The following is a 13606-nucleotide window of genomic DNA, read 5'->3' as shown; positions in this document are numbered from 1 at the left end:
AGTAGGGAAAGGATGGTGGGGTTGAAAAGTAATAAAGGGGAGTATATATATAAAAAATAAAAAAAACATGGGGGATTGGAAGTGATGCAGACAATTACATTGATAGAAGATACAATCTATCTGCAATATTAAGCTGATCCATTCCCCCCCCAAAAAAAAAAAAAAAAAAAGTCTTCACAAGGTTTTCACACACTGTTGCTGGTATTTTGGCCCATTCCTCCACGCAGATCTCCTCTAGAGCAGTGATGTTTTGGGGCTGTCGCTGGGCAACACAGACTTTCAACTCCCTCCAAAGATTTTCTATGGGGTTGAGATCTGGAGACTGGCTAGGCCACTCCAGGACCTTGAAATGCTTCTTACGAAGCCACTCCTTTGTTGCCCGGGCGGTGTGTTTGGGATCATTGTCATGCTGAAAGACCCAGCCATGTTTCATCTTCAATGCCCTTGCTGATGGAAGGAGGTTTTCACTCAAAATCTCACGATACATGGCCCCATTCATTCTTTCCTTTACACGGATCAGTCGTCCTGGTCCCTTTGCAGAAAAAACAGCCCCAAAGCATGATGTTTCCACCCCCATGCTTCACAGTAGGTATGGTGTTCTTTGGATGCAACTCAGCATTCTTTGTCCTCCAAACACGACGAGTTGAGTTTTTACCAAAAAGTTCTATTTTGGTTTCATCTGACCATATGACATTCTCCCAATCCTCTTCTGGATCATCCAAATGCACTCTAGCAAACTTCAGACGGGCCTGGACATGTACTGGCTTAAGCAGGGGGACACGTCTGGCACTGCAGGATTTGAGTCCCTGGCGGCGTAGTGTGTTACTGATGGTAGGCTTTGTTACTTTGGTCCCAGCTCTCTGCAGGTCATTCACTAGGTCCCCCCGTGTGGTTCTGGGATTTTTGCTCACCGTTCTTGTGATCATTTTGACCCCACGGGGTGAGATCTTGCGTGGAGCCCCAGATCGAGGGAGATTATCAGTGGTCTTGTATGTCTTCCATTTCCTAATAATTGCTCCCACAGTTGATTTATTCAAACCAAGCTGCTTACCTATTGCAGATTCAGTCTTCCCAGCCTGGTGCAGATCTACAATTTTGTTTCTGGTGTCCTTTGACAGCTCTTTGGTCTTGGCCATAGTGGAGTTTGGAGTGTGACTGTTTGAGGTTGTGGACAGGTGTCTTTTATACTGATAACAAGTTCAAACAGGTGCCATTAATACAGGTAACGAGTGGAGGACAGAGGAGCCTCTTAAAGAAGACGTTACAGGTCTGTGAGAGCCAGAAATCTTGCTTGTTTGTAGGTGACCAAATACTTATTTTCCACCATAATTTGCAAATAAATTCATAAAAAATCCTACAATGTGATTTTCTGGAGAACTTGCACAATTGGTGGCTGACTAAATACTTTTTTTCCCCACTGTATACTTGGTTTTTCTCTTATTTGTTTTGGAGAAAATATGTTGTCCATTTCACGTTGCTCCCCTCCCTGTTTGCATGAAGGTTATCAGGATCAATGGACACACTTGTGTATGGATGAGTACGGAAGTTTCAATTAAGTCTTGAGTGTTTTTGAGTGCATTGGAGTAAAACTGTGTTTGTGCGGGTGTTTGGGAACCTTTTGAGGGGTATAATAAAAAAAGACATCCACTTTAATTGTACAGAACAGACTAAGAATGCAGTATACTGGCTCCAACACCCCATCATAACATACATTTTACATTTACGTAATTTAGCAGACGCTCTTATCCAGCGACTTACAGTTAGTGAGTGCATACATTTTTTCATACTGGCCCCCCGTGGGAATCAAACCGACAACCCTGGCGTTGCAAGCGCCATGCTCTACTAACTGAGCTACACGGGACTACATACTCTCCAAAATAGTGTACATGTGTTCCAACCCTATTGAGTAATGTTGATAGTATTTATGGGCATAGATATTGCACTTCCAGGAATAGTTTGTAGTTTCATTATTATCGATGTGTATGAATTTGAGTCTTAGAAATGTCTGTTTAATATATTATTTATTCATGTTGTGTTAATTTTGCTTATTTATTCAGCATTTATTTATTGACCTATTTATTTATTTTTACAAAAAAAATGACACTGAAGACATTTTTAAACAGCGACTGAGAGGAATTGTTTATCCTCTGCATTGTTGAAAAATAGGAAATATTTTAAAATATTAACTATAAATTGTTTTATATATCTTATTTATTTGAAATACTGGGATCTTTTTTAAGTGCAAATATTTTGTAACCGACAAGTTTTGATAATTTTTTTAAGAGTTTGCTTTTGTTTATATTATTTATTTTATTTCCATAAAGTATTTTGAGACACCTTGCAATGAACTAGGAAAAAACGTAATGAACGTATTTAATATTTATTTGAAAATGAAGAACAAAGTGAATGGAGATGTTGATGTATATTTATTTTGTATTGTCTATGTCACGTGTTAGTGATGATGGCTGTGTATGGATTAGTCTTTGCCCATATGTTGATTTTGAAATAAAGGAAAACCTGTGCTAAGATAACTAAGCATCATGGAATATTTCATGATTAATTATGATTATGGGTAATTATTGTGAAAGTGTATGAATATTGTTTATGGCTACAGATATTTTGTGGATGTCCCTTCAGAACCCAGAAATGGAAGTGGATGTCAGCAAACTCCCTATCGGTACCAGGATGTAGAAGCTTGTCATTATAGTGTTTGATGAGCCGAGTGATTGGGTTCTTCGGATCCAGCACTGCTGGGTGCACCGAGTCTGGTTCGAGAATCTCAGCTCTCCGGAGCCTGCCCCCAACTCGAATGAGATCTGTAGACTTGTCCAATTCAGGAGAGAGGTTTTGGAGGCGGCTTTTCAAAGGGACCACTTTACCACTTTACAGCAAATGGAGGTCTTCTGGGAAGGGAGCCGACAACTCAGCCGGACTCTTTCCTCTGGTGATGTCATCTGCTGGGTTGTTCTGTGTGTCGACATACCTCCAGTCCTGAGGTCCAGGATTTCAGTTACATGGTTGGCAACAAAGACCTTGTATCAACAGGATTCTAAGTGCAACCAAGTCAACACCGTAGTGGAGTCTGACCACAGAACTGTCCTATCCACAGGTAAGGTGATCTCGGTCTGTAACAGCTTGGCCAGCTGGGCACCTGTAAGGGCAGCGCACAGTTCAAGGTGGGGAACGGCGAGAGGACGTTTAGGAGCTACTCTTGAGCGAGCCATGACAAAGGAGACGTGGACTTGTGCCTGCTGGGTTTCCATCCTGAGGTATGCCACTGACTCATAAGCCTGCTCTGAAGCATCACAGAACACATGCAACTCTCTGGAAAGTGAATCTGTGGGATGTTCACTGGGGCTATAGCATCTGGGAATCTGGATCTTGACCAAGTCAAGGAGGATGAGGATGGAAATGGCAATTCTTAGAGGAGGGAAATGTGTTGCCATATTTGGGGCGGCTGTGGTCGAATTGCCCCTACCCTGACCGACTGTCTCCTCACCCTATCACCAACCACCATACCCTGTCCAACCCCCTCCAGTAGAAGCGGGACTTTAGCTCATTCACCACCTTTAAATACCCACACCTGTCACTAATCAGTGTGGCACGGAATAGTGCACCATTGAAAGGAGTGATTTCTGGGGTAGAGTTAAGTGTGGAGCAATTTAAGTTGAACATTCCTGGTGTTTGTGATGCCCACCATCTGGTGCGACGCAGACCCGGTGGGTAGCATGGTGAAACAGAGGAGTCATTGTCAGTCCTTTTGAGTCAGAGTCTCTACCAGACAAAGTCATGTCAGGATATATCAGTTATCCTGTTAGAGCTTTTGTGCAGAATCCACTGCGCCGTTTCAGGTGCAAGGTTTATGGTCATGTTGCAGCAGTGTGTATGAGGGAGATTCCAATATGTGTGAAGGAGGCCATGGGACAGAGGATTGTGAAGGTTCAGAGGATACATTTGTGTGTGTTTCAATTGTAGGGGTGCTCATGTTGCTGGGGATCGGAAGTGTCTGGTGCGAGAGAGGCAGATTGTAGTGGTCAAGGTAGTGCAGAGGGTGTCATGCTGAGGCAGTGAAGAAAGTGGAGGAGGATGGGTCAAGGTGAGGGATGCTGAGAGGATCCCAGTGAGTTGTAGATTTGAGCCAGTATTTGAGCCAGTACAGAGGGATAGGGTAACGAGTGAGTTATTCTTCAGTAAGGTTGGCTCCTTAGTGTTCATAGTAATGGTTATCAACTGTACTGCAGAAATGGAAAGTAAATCACAGAAAACAGATGTGGTGGCAGTTGCAGATAAGTATTTGGGTATATGAGATTTAACTTCAGAAGAGTTACAGGGTGAGTTGAGGGGTGGTGTCCCGTCCTCCCAGGCTGTTGGCATGGGCAGGAGCAGATGGGGTCAAAGTAGTGGAATGGCATAGTGGGTTTTTAATGGGTGTAGGTGGCAACTGCAGAGAAGTACCTGGTTGTATGACATTTTACTGGAGAAGAGTTAATGGGGTGGTGATTTATATTTTTATGAAATATAGGTGTAGGGTTAGTTGGTGGTGCACTTTTTTTTTTTAGTTGGGAACAGGAATAATGAAGATAATTTTAATGTAGGTAGGCCGTGACTGGACTCACTTAAGTACAGTAGGTGGCAGTGTATGCACCTTTAAGTTGGATGTGATCCGCCAACCCAGTCTCAAAGAAGAAGAACCAGTGTGGCTACCTTACTATTTCAGTTTGCTAATGTTTTGTTACAAGACACCTTTTCTCTTGTAATGTTGTGTATTTTGGATGCGTTTATAACCAAGTAAGTTTGTTCTTATTTCTTAATTTATACTATAATTTCATTGAGAACATTTACTTTGTGATAAAATCGTTTGCTTTATTAATTTCCTTTACTCACGTTTAAACCTATTGCCTAAGTTTCTTCACTGTAATATTATTTTAATGTTGAGCTTCATGAGCATTTGTTGATCTGCATTTGGTTTGTGTGAAATCACTACCATGTAGGTTTTTGTATCCCTGTTAACCATCATCATATCCTTAAATCTCTCATCTTCAATTCAACTGAAATAATAAACCGGGCAACAGCCCTTTGAACCGCAAACCACCATCTGTTTTAATGGACACACCACCACTATAGCCCTACTCTAACTCAAACCAACAGTTACAGCAAGATAGTCCATTTACCACCACTAAGTTTTTACAGGTTGTGAGACGAAACCATTGAAATGGTGAGAACAGACATATATTACAGAATGGTTTCTAACCTATGACTAAGCTCTGATGACATCTGTCGGCCAGTTCAGGAAATGCTAATATCATGGAGCATATCTACAATTGTTCAATTAAATTAAAACAACTTCGTTTTGTTTACCACAAAGAGTGGGTCCCACCAGCCAAAATGTAAACGGTGTATAAATATTCCAGTGCATTCCATGACAATGTCACATGCAAATAGCAATTTATTTCTGATATACAGTACCAGTCAAAAGTTTGGACACAGCTACTCATTCCAGAGTTTTTCTTTATTTATTCTTTACTATTTTCTACATTGTAGAATAATAGTGAAGACATCAAAACTATGAAAAAACACATGGAATCATGTAGTAACCAAAAAAGTGTTAAACAAATCAAAATATATTTGAGATTCTTCAAATAGCCACCCTTTGCCATGACAGCTTTGCACACTCTTGGCATTCTCTCAACCAGATTCACCTGGAAAGCTTTTCCAACAGTCTTGGAGTTCCCACATATGCTGAGCACTTGTTGGCTGCTTTTCCTTCACTATGCGGTCCGGCTCATCCCAAACCATCTCAATTGGGTTGAGGTTGGGGGAATTCTGGAGGCTAGGTCATCTGATGTAGCACTCCATCACTCTCCTTCTTGGTAAAATAGCCCTTACACAGCCTGGAGTTGTGTTGGGTCATTGTCCTGTTGAAAAACAAATGATAGTCCCACTAAGCCCAAACCAAATGTGATGGCATATCGCTGCAGAATGCTGTGGTAGCCATGCTGGTTAAGCATGCCTTGAATTCTAAATGAATCAGTGTCACCAGCAAAGTACCCCCACACCATAACACCTCCTCCTCCATGCTTTACGGTGGGAAATACACATGCGGAGATCATCCGTTCACCCACACCGCGTCTTACAAAGACACAAGGGTGGGAACCAAAAATCTCAAATTTGGACTCCAGACTAAAGGACAGAATTCCACCGGTCTAATGTCAATTTCTTGTGTTTCTTGGCCCAAGCAAGTCTCCTCTTCTTATTGGTGTCCTTTAGTAGTGGTTTCTTTGCAGCAATTCACCCAGTCTCCTATGAACAGTTGATGTTGAGATGTGTCTTACTTGAACTCTGAAGCATTTATTTGGGCTGCAATTTCTGAGGCTGGTAACAAAATAATGAACTTATCCTCTGCAGCAGAGGTAACTCTGGGTCTTCCATTCCTGTGGTGGTCCTCATGAGAGCCAGTTTCATCATAGCGCTTGATGGTTTTTGCGACTGCACTTGAAGAAACTGTCAAAGTTCTTAATTTTCTGTATTGACTGACCTTCATGTCTTAAAGTAATGATGGACTGTTGTTTCTCTTTGCTTATTTGAGCTGTTCTTACCATAATATGGACTTTGTCTTTTACCAAATAGGGCCATCTTCTACCTTGTCACAACACAACTGATTGGCTCAAACGCATTAAGAAGGCACACCTGTTAATATAAATGCATTCCAGGTCACTACCTCATGAAGCTGGTTGAGAGAATGCCAAGAGTGTGCAAAGCTGCCATCAAGGCAAAGTGTGACTATTTGAGGAATCTCAAATATAAAAAGTATATTTTGATTTGTTTAACACTTTTTTTGGTTACTACATGATGCCATATGTGTTATTCCATAGTTGTGATGTCTTCACTGTTATTCTACAATGTAGAAAATAGTAAAAATAAAGAAAAACCCTTGAATGAGTAGGTGTGTCCAAACCTTTGACCGGTAGTGTATATAGTGCCAATAGAAAGTTTACACGCCATTGAACTTTTTTCGCATTTTGTCAGTGCCTCAGTTTCATGCATTCATGAGGATTTTTCCCACCAATCTACACACCATACTCCACACTTAAGGGGATTTGTTTGGAAAAGAGTACATTGAAAATACAAAACTGAAAATTGGATAACTCCCCCTTGAGTTAATACTTGGCACCTTTGGCAGCAATTACAGCTGTGAGTCTGATAGGTCTACCAACTTTGCACGCCTAGATTTGGCCATTCTTCTTTACATACAGTTGAAGTCGGAAGTACACTTAGGTTGGAGTCATTAAAACTCGTTTTTCAACCACTCCACAAATTTCTTGTTAACAAACTATAGCTATGGCAAGTTGGATAGGACATCTACTTTGTGCATGACAAGTAATTTTTCCAACAATTGTTTACAGACAGATTATTTCACTGTATCACAATTCCAGTGGGTCAGAAGTTTACATACACTAAGTTGACTGTGCCTTTAAACAGCTTGGAAAATTCCAGAAAATGATGTCATGGCTTTAGAAGCTTCTGATAGGCTAATTGACATCATTTGAGTCAATTTGAGGTGTACCTGTGGATGTATTTCAAGGCCTACCTTCAAACTCAGTGCCTCTTTGCTTGACATCATGAGAAAATCTAAATAAATCAGCCAATACCTCAGAAAAACAATTGTAGACCTCCACAAGTCTGGTTCATCCTTGGGAGCAATTTCCAAACGCCTGAAGGTACCACGTTCATCTGTACAAACAGTAGTACGCAAGTATAAACACCATGAGACCACGCAGCCGTCATACTGCTCAGGAAGGAGACGCGTTCTGTCTCCTAGAGATGAACGTACTTTGGTGCGAAAAGTGCAAATCAATCCCAGAACAACAGCAAAGGACCTTGTGAAGATGCTGGAGGAAACAGGTACAAAAGTATCTATATCCACAGTAAAACGAGGCCTATATCGACATAACCTGAAAGGCCGCTCAGCAAGGAAGAAGCCACTGCTCCAAAACCGCCATAAAAAGCCAGACTATGGTTTGCAACTGCACATGGGGACAATGATAGTACTTTTTGGAGAAAAGTCCTCTGGTCTGATGAAACAAAAATAGAACTGTTTGCCCATAATGACCATCGTTATGTTTGGAGGAAAAAGGGGGTTGCTTGCAAGCCGAAGAACACCATCCCAACCGTGAAGCATGGGGGTGGCAGCATCATGCTGTGGGGGTGCTTTGCTGCAGGAGGGACTGGTGCACTTCACAAAATAGATGGCATCATGAGGAAGGAAAATTATGTGGATATATTGAAGCAACGTCTCAAGACATCAGTCACGAAGGTAAAGTTTGGTCGCAAATGGGTCTTCCAAATGGACAATGACCCCAAGCATATTTCCAAAGTTGTGGCAAAATGGCTTAAGGACAACAAAGTAAAGGTATTGGAGTGGCCATCACAAAGCCCTGACCTCAATCCTATAGAAAATCTGTGCGCAGAATTGAAAAAGCGTGTGCGAGCAAGGAGGCCTACAAACCTGACTCAGTTACACCAGCTCTGTCAGGAGGAATGGGCCAAAACTCACCCAACTTATTGTGGGAAGCTTGTGGAAGGCTACCCGAAACATTTGACCCAAGTTAAACAATTTATAAAGGCAATGCTACCAAATACTAATTGAGTGTATGTAAACTTCTGACCCACTGGGAATGTGATGAAATAAATAAAAGCTGAAATAAATCATTCTCTCTACTATTATTCGGACATTTCACATTCTTAAAATAATGTGGTGATCCTATGTAAACTTCCAACTTCAACTGTAACTGTTCAAGCTCTCAAGTTCCTTGGGGAGTGTTGGACATTAATCTTCAAGTCATGCCACAAATGTTCAATTGGATTTAGGCGGGGCTCTGACTGAGCCACTCAAGGACATTTACCTTTTTATTCCTTTGCCACTCCACTGTAGCTTTAGCCTGTGCTTCAGGTCGTCACGCTGAAAAGTGAACATCAGTTTCAGCTTTCTTGCAAAGAGCAGCAGGTTTTCCTCAAGGACTTTTCTGTACATTGCTCCATTCATGTTTCCTTCTATCCGGATAAGACCTTAACGATGAGAAACATCCCCATAACATAATGCTGCCACCACCTTGCTTCACAGTAGGGATGGTATTCTTTGGGTGATGTGCCATGTTGGGTTTGCGCCAAACCTAATGTTTTGCATGCAGTGGGGAAAAAAGTATTTAGTCAGCCACCAATTGTGCAAGTTCTCCCACTTAAAAAGATGAGAGAGGCCTGTAATTTTCATCATAGGTACACGTCAACTATGACAGACAAATTGAGGGAAAAAAATCCAGAAAATCACATTTTTAATGAATTTATTTGCAAATTATGGTGGAAAATAAGTATTTGGTCACCTACAAACAAGCAAGATTTCTGGCTCTCACAGACCTGTAACTTCTTCTTTAAGAGTCTCCTCTGTCCTCCACTCGTTACCTGTATTAATGGCATCTGTTTGAACTTGTTATCAGTATAAAATACACCTGTCCACAACCTCAAACAGTCACACTCCAAACTCCACTATGGCCAAGACCAAAGAGCTGTCAAAGGACACCAGAAACAAAATTGTAGACCTGCACCAGGCTGGGAAGACTGAATCTGCAATAGGTAAGCAGCTTGGTTTGAAGAAATCAACTGTGGGAGCAATTATTAGGAAATGGAAGACATACAAGACCACTGATAATCTCCCTCGATCTGGGGCTCCACGCAAGATCTCACCCCGTGGGATCAAAATAATCACAAGAACGGTGAGCAAAAATCCCAGAACCACACGGGGGGACCTAGTGAATGACCTGCAGAGAGCTGGGACCAAAGTAACAAAGCCTACCATCAGTAACACACTACGCCGCCAGGGACTCAAATCCTGCAGTGCCAGACGTGTCCCCCTGCTTAAGCCAGTACATGTCCAGGCCCGTCTGAAGTTTGCTAGAGTGCATTTGGATGATCCAGAAGAGGATTGGGAGAATGTCATATGGTCAGATGAAACCAAAATAGAACTTTTTGGTAAAACTCAACTCGTCGTGTTTGGAGGACAAAGAATGCTGAGTTGCATCCAAAGAACACCATACCTACTGTGAAGCATGGGGGTGGAAACATCATACTTTGGGGCTGTTTTTCTGCAAAGGGACCAGGACGACTGATCCGTGTAAAGGAAAGAATGAATGGGGCCATGTATCGTGAGATTTTGAGTGAAAACCTCCTTCCATCAGCAAGGGCATTGAAGATGAAACGTGGCTGGGTCTTTCAGCATGACAATGATCCCAAACACACCGCCCGGGCAACGAAGGAGTGGCTTCGTAAGAAGCATTTCAAGGTCCTGGAGTGGCCTAGCCAGTCTCCAGATCTCAACCCCATAGAAAATATTTGGAGGGAGTTGAAAGTCCGTGTTGCCCAGCGACAGCCCCAAAACATCACTGCTCTAGAGTAGATCTGCATGGAGGAATGGGCCAAAATACCAGCAACAGTGTGTGAAAACCTTGTGAAGACTTACAGAAAACGTTTGACCTGTGTCATTGCCAACAAAGGGTATATAACAAAGTATTGAGAAACTTTTGTTATTGACCAAATACTTATTTTCCACCATAATTTGCAAATAAATTCATTACAAATCCTACAATGTGATTTTCTGGATTTTTTTTTCTCATTTTGTCTGTCATAGTTGACGTGTACCTATGATGAAAATTACAGGCCTCTCTCATCTTTTTAAGTGGGAGAGATTGCACAATTGGTGGCTGACTAAATACTTTTTCCCCCACTGCATAGGCCAAGAAGTTCAATTTTGTACATTTACATCATTTAGCAGACACTTTTTTTTATGGGGGGGTGGGGGGAGGGGGTAGAAGGATTACTTTATACTATTCCAGGTATTCCAGGTATTGTACGACCGCAACTTGTTACACATGGCTAGAGAATTTTATTTTTTATTTTTTTGCATACTTCAAACAGGATTCATGGTGGGCTTTCTTGAGTAATGGCTTCCTTCTTGCCACCTTACCATACATGCCAGATTTGTGGAGTGCTTTGGGATATTGTCACATGCACACTTTGACTAGTCTGTGCCATAAAAGTTTGTAGCTCTTTCAAAGTTGCCATTGGCTTATTTGCAGACTGCTGTAATACCATAGAAGAAGAAAGTTGCCATTGGATTCTTGGTAGCCTCTCTGATCAGTCTCCTACTTGCTCGGTCATCAAATGTTTGGAGGGACGGCCGGGTCTTGGTGGTGCCATAAACCTTCTACTTCTTAATAATTGTCTTGACTGTGCTCCAAGTGATATTCAAGGCCATTTACATATTTTTATACCCATCCACTGATCGGTGCCATTCCACATCTTTGTCCCATAGTTCTTTTGAAAGCTCCTTGGTGCTCATGGTTGCATGTTTGCTTTGCAAATCACTACCCAGCAGAGGCAACCTACAGGAACTGCTGAAAATATGAAAATGTTGACAGGGGGTGTAGAATATCTATAGGCACTGTATGCATGCATATAGGCTTACAATTGGCTTATGCCGCATTTATATTCTCGTCGAACTAAGAAATTCGAAAATGTCCGACTTGCTGATTCGTTGAACGCTGCACGTGTATAATACAACCAGTTAGCGTGTCAGAAATGTCAGTTTCCTAGTTCCGACTAGCACGTGAACGTGCAAATATTATAGGCATACATCCCACATACTGCTTTATGTTTCATGTCAAATAAGGTAAATAACTTTGAGTGGATATTACAAAAATCGCGTTCAAAGCCTAATTTCTATTGGAGAAAAATCGCCACTTTACATCTCGGCCAATGCAAGACGAATATTCCATCGAAGAGAATCACAATGGCGCGTTCCTCTGCCCAGGTGTTTCTGAAGCCTGCCAGATCTTACAACGTCTGGATAGGTACGCCTATTTTACGTAGGCTGTCAGCTAACCACATCATATGGTATAGCAATCTGTCAGTCGATGACAGTAGAAGACTTGGCACGCAGCCATTTGTTGATGCATGCAAAGTCTGAGCAGGGGAACGTGACCCAATTTTCCCACTCCACCCGGGGGGTGGTGAACGCACATTTGGGTGTTATTGCGCGTGACGTTAGTGTCAGCTGGTCAATGTTTACATCCATAATAGTGGTGACATCTATTGAATGTGTATGGGGGGGAAACGAGAAGGTAACAACACATACGATTTCAACATCATTTTGAGAAATACAGTTGACACTATAAATCAGCGTCGATTAAACGTCACTTCCATAAGGTAAAGACAGCTGCTTCGTATTTCTTTGTTAGCTCCAACCAGACCATAATTTCTCTTCTCTCCGCTGAAGAGCGCTTCGTAGACGACATCAACAGAGACAAAGGTGATACGTTTTTTTTTTATGTAGCTCACATTGCGGCTGCAGTTTGTGGACGTCTTGGTTGGTTGTTGATAAAGCCTTTATCAAACTATTTGAAAGAAGGCATAACAAAACACTATGACGAATGCGCATCAAATGCTGACCTAAATGTTGGTTGCAGTACTTTTGGTGGCAATGATAATATTTATGTAATACAGACTTTTGTTATTCAGTGGCGCAGCTGTATTTTGTGTGTGCGTTGATTGGTGGGAAATATGCCTGACTACCACCGTCACTAGGATTATCGTGTGCTGTGGCAGTGCCCCCGCCCGGCTACTGGTGAAAACACAGGGAAAGGGCTTATTTTACTTGTTTATGATATAATAACTTAATGAAAGACCTGAAGAAAGTGGTTATAAAACAGGCATGTATTTTACACACACCTTGACTCTAAAGGACTAATTATTTTCTCCAGCTACAGCTTGGCTCTGTTAAATGCAGATGGAAAATATATATATATTTTTTACAAAGTCCAATGTCAGTGGTTAATCCAAATATAGCAATACAAAGTTATTATCTGGAGCCTGAGGTCACCATTGCGGAATGTCTTCAATAAAATACAGAAGCTGGTACGGCTCATTGGGGAGATGAGGGGGATGATGAATCAATTGATCAATATTTGACACCTTTTGTCTGACTCTATCCTAGTTAAACCAGCCTGGTCTCTCAAGCTTACATTCTCTCTCTCTCTCTCTCTCTCTCTCTCTCTCTCTCTCTCTCTCGCTCTCCCTCGCTCTCTCTCGCTCTCTCTCTGCGAGACCGTGAAGATGGGAGGAGCCGTGAGTGCAGGGGAGGACAACGACGAGTTGATTGACAACCTGAAGGAGGCCCAGTACATCCGTTCGGACCTGGTGGAGCAGGCCTTCAGGGCAATCGACCGGGCCGACTACTATCTGGAAGAGTTCCGGGACAACGCCTACAAGGACCTGGCCTGGAGGCACGGCAACATCCACCTCTCAGCCCCCTGCATCTACTCAGAGGTGATGGAGGCCCTGGACCTCCAGCCTGGCCTTTCCTTCCTCAACCTGGGCAGTGGCACGGGCTACCTCAGCACCATGGTGGGACTCATACTGGGTGAGTCAGGACCACACAAACCTCACCTGGCCAGGTGAAATCTAGACTGGGTGAAAAAGGATAGACTTGCTCCCGATTCACTAGATCTTCTCAACTTTGGTGACTTAAATTAGATAAGTGCATTGCAATGGCGCAAGA

General features: G+C 42.3%; 1 protein-coding gene across 6 annotated transcripts in view; it reads left to right on the top strand.

Annotated features, from left to right (window-relative positions):
• The first annotated feature begins 1791 nt into the window (after window positions 1-1791).
• Window positions 1792-13606, top strand: part of pcmtd2a (protein-L-isoaspartate (D-aspartate) O-methyltransferase domain containing 2a) — a 36675-nt gene continuing 24860 nt past the window's right edge. The window contains exons 1-3 of one of the 6 annotated variants that reach the window (XM_041856116.1): window positions 12029-12170; window positions 12288-12358; window positions 13162-13468. In XM_041856116.1, coding sequence (XP_041712050.1) covers window positions 13162-13468 — 307 coding nt within the window. In that variant the 5' untranslated portion in view covers window positions 12029-12170; window positions 12288-12358. Of the gene's footprint in view, window positions 4789-11647; window positions 11720-12027; window positions 12359-13152; window positions 13469-13606 lie in introns of those variants that run through there. The other 5 variants (XM_041856118.1, XM_041856114.1, XM_041856117.1 and 2 more) reach the window with 5 other exon arrangements.

Source organism: Coregonus clupeaformis, chromosome 30 (assembly GCF_020615455.1).
Source record: "Coregonus clupeaformis isolate EN_2021a chromosome 30, ASM2061545v1, whole genome shotgun sequence".
NCBI classification, from domain to species: domain Eukaryota; kingdom Metazoa; phylum Chordata; class Actinopteri; order Salmoniformes; family Salmonidae; genus Coregonus; species Coregonus clupeaformis.
This window is presented reverse-complemented; position numbering and strand designations above follow the sequence as displayed.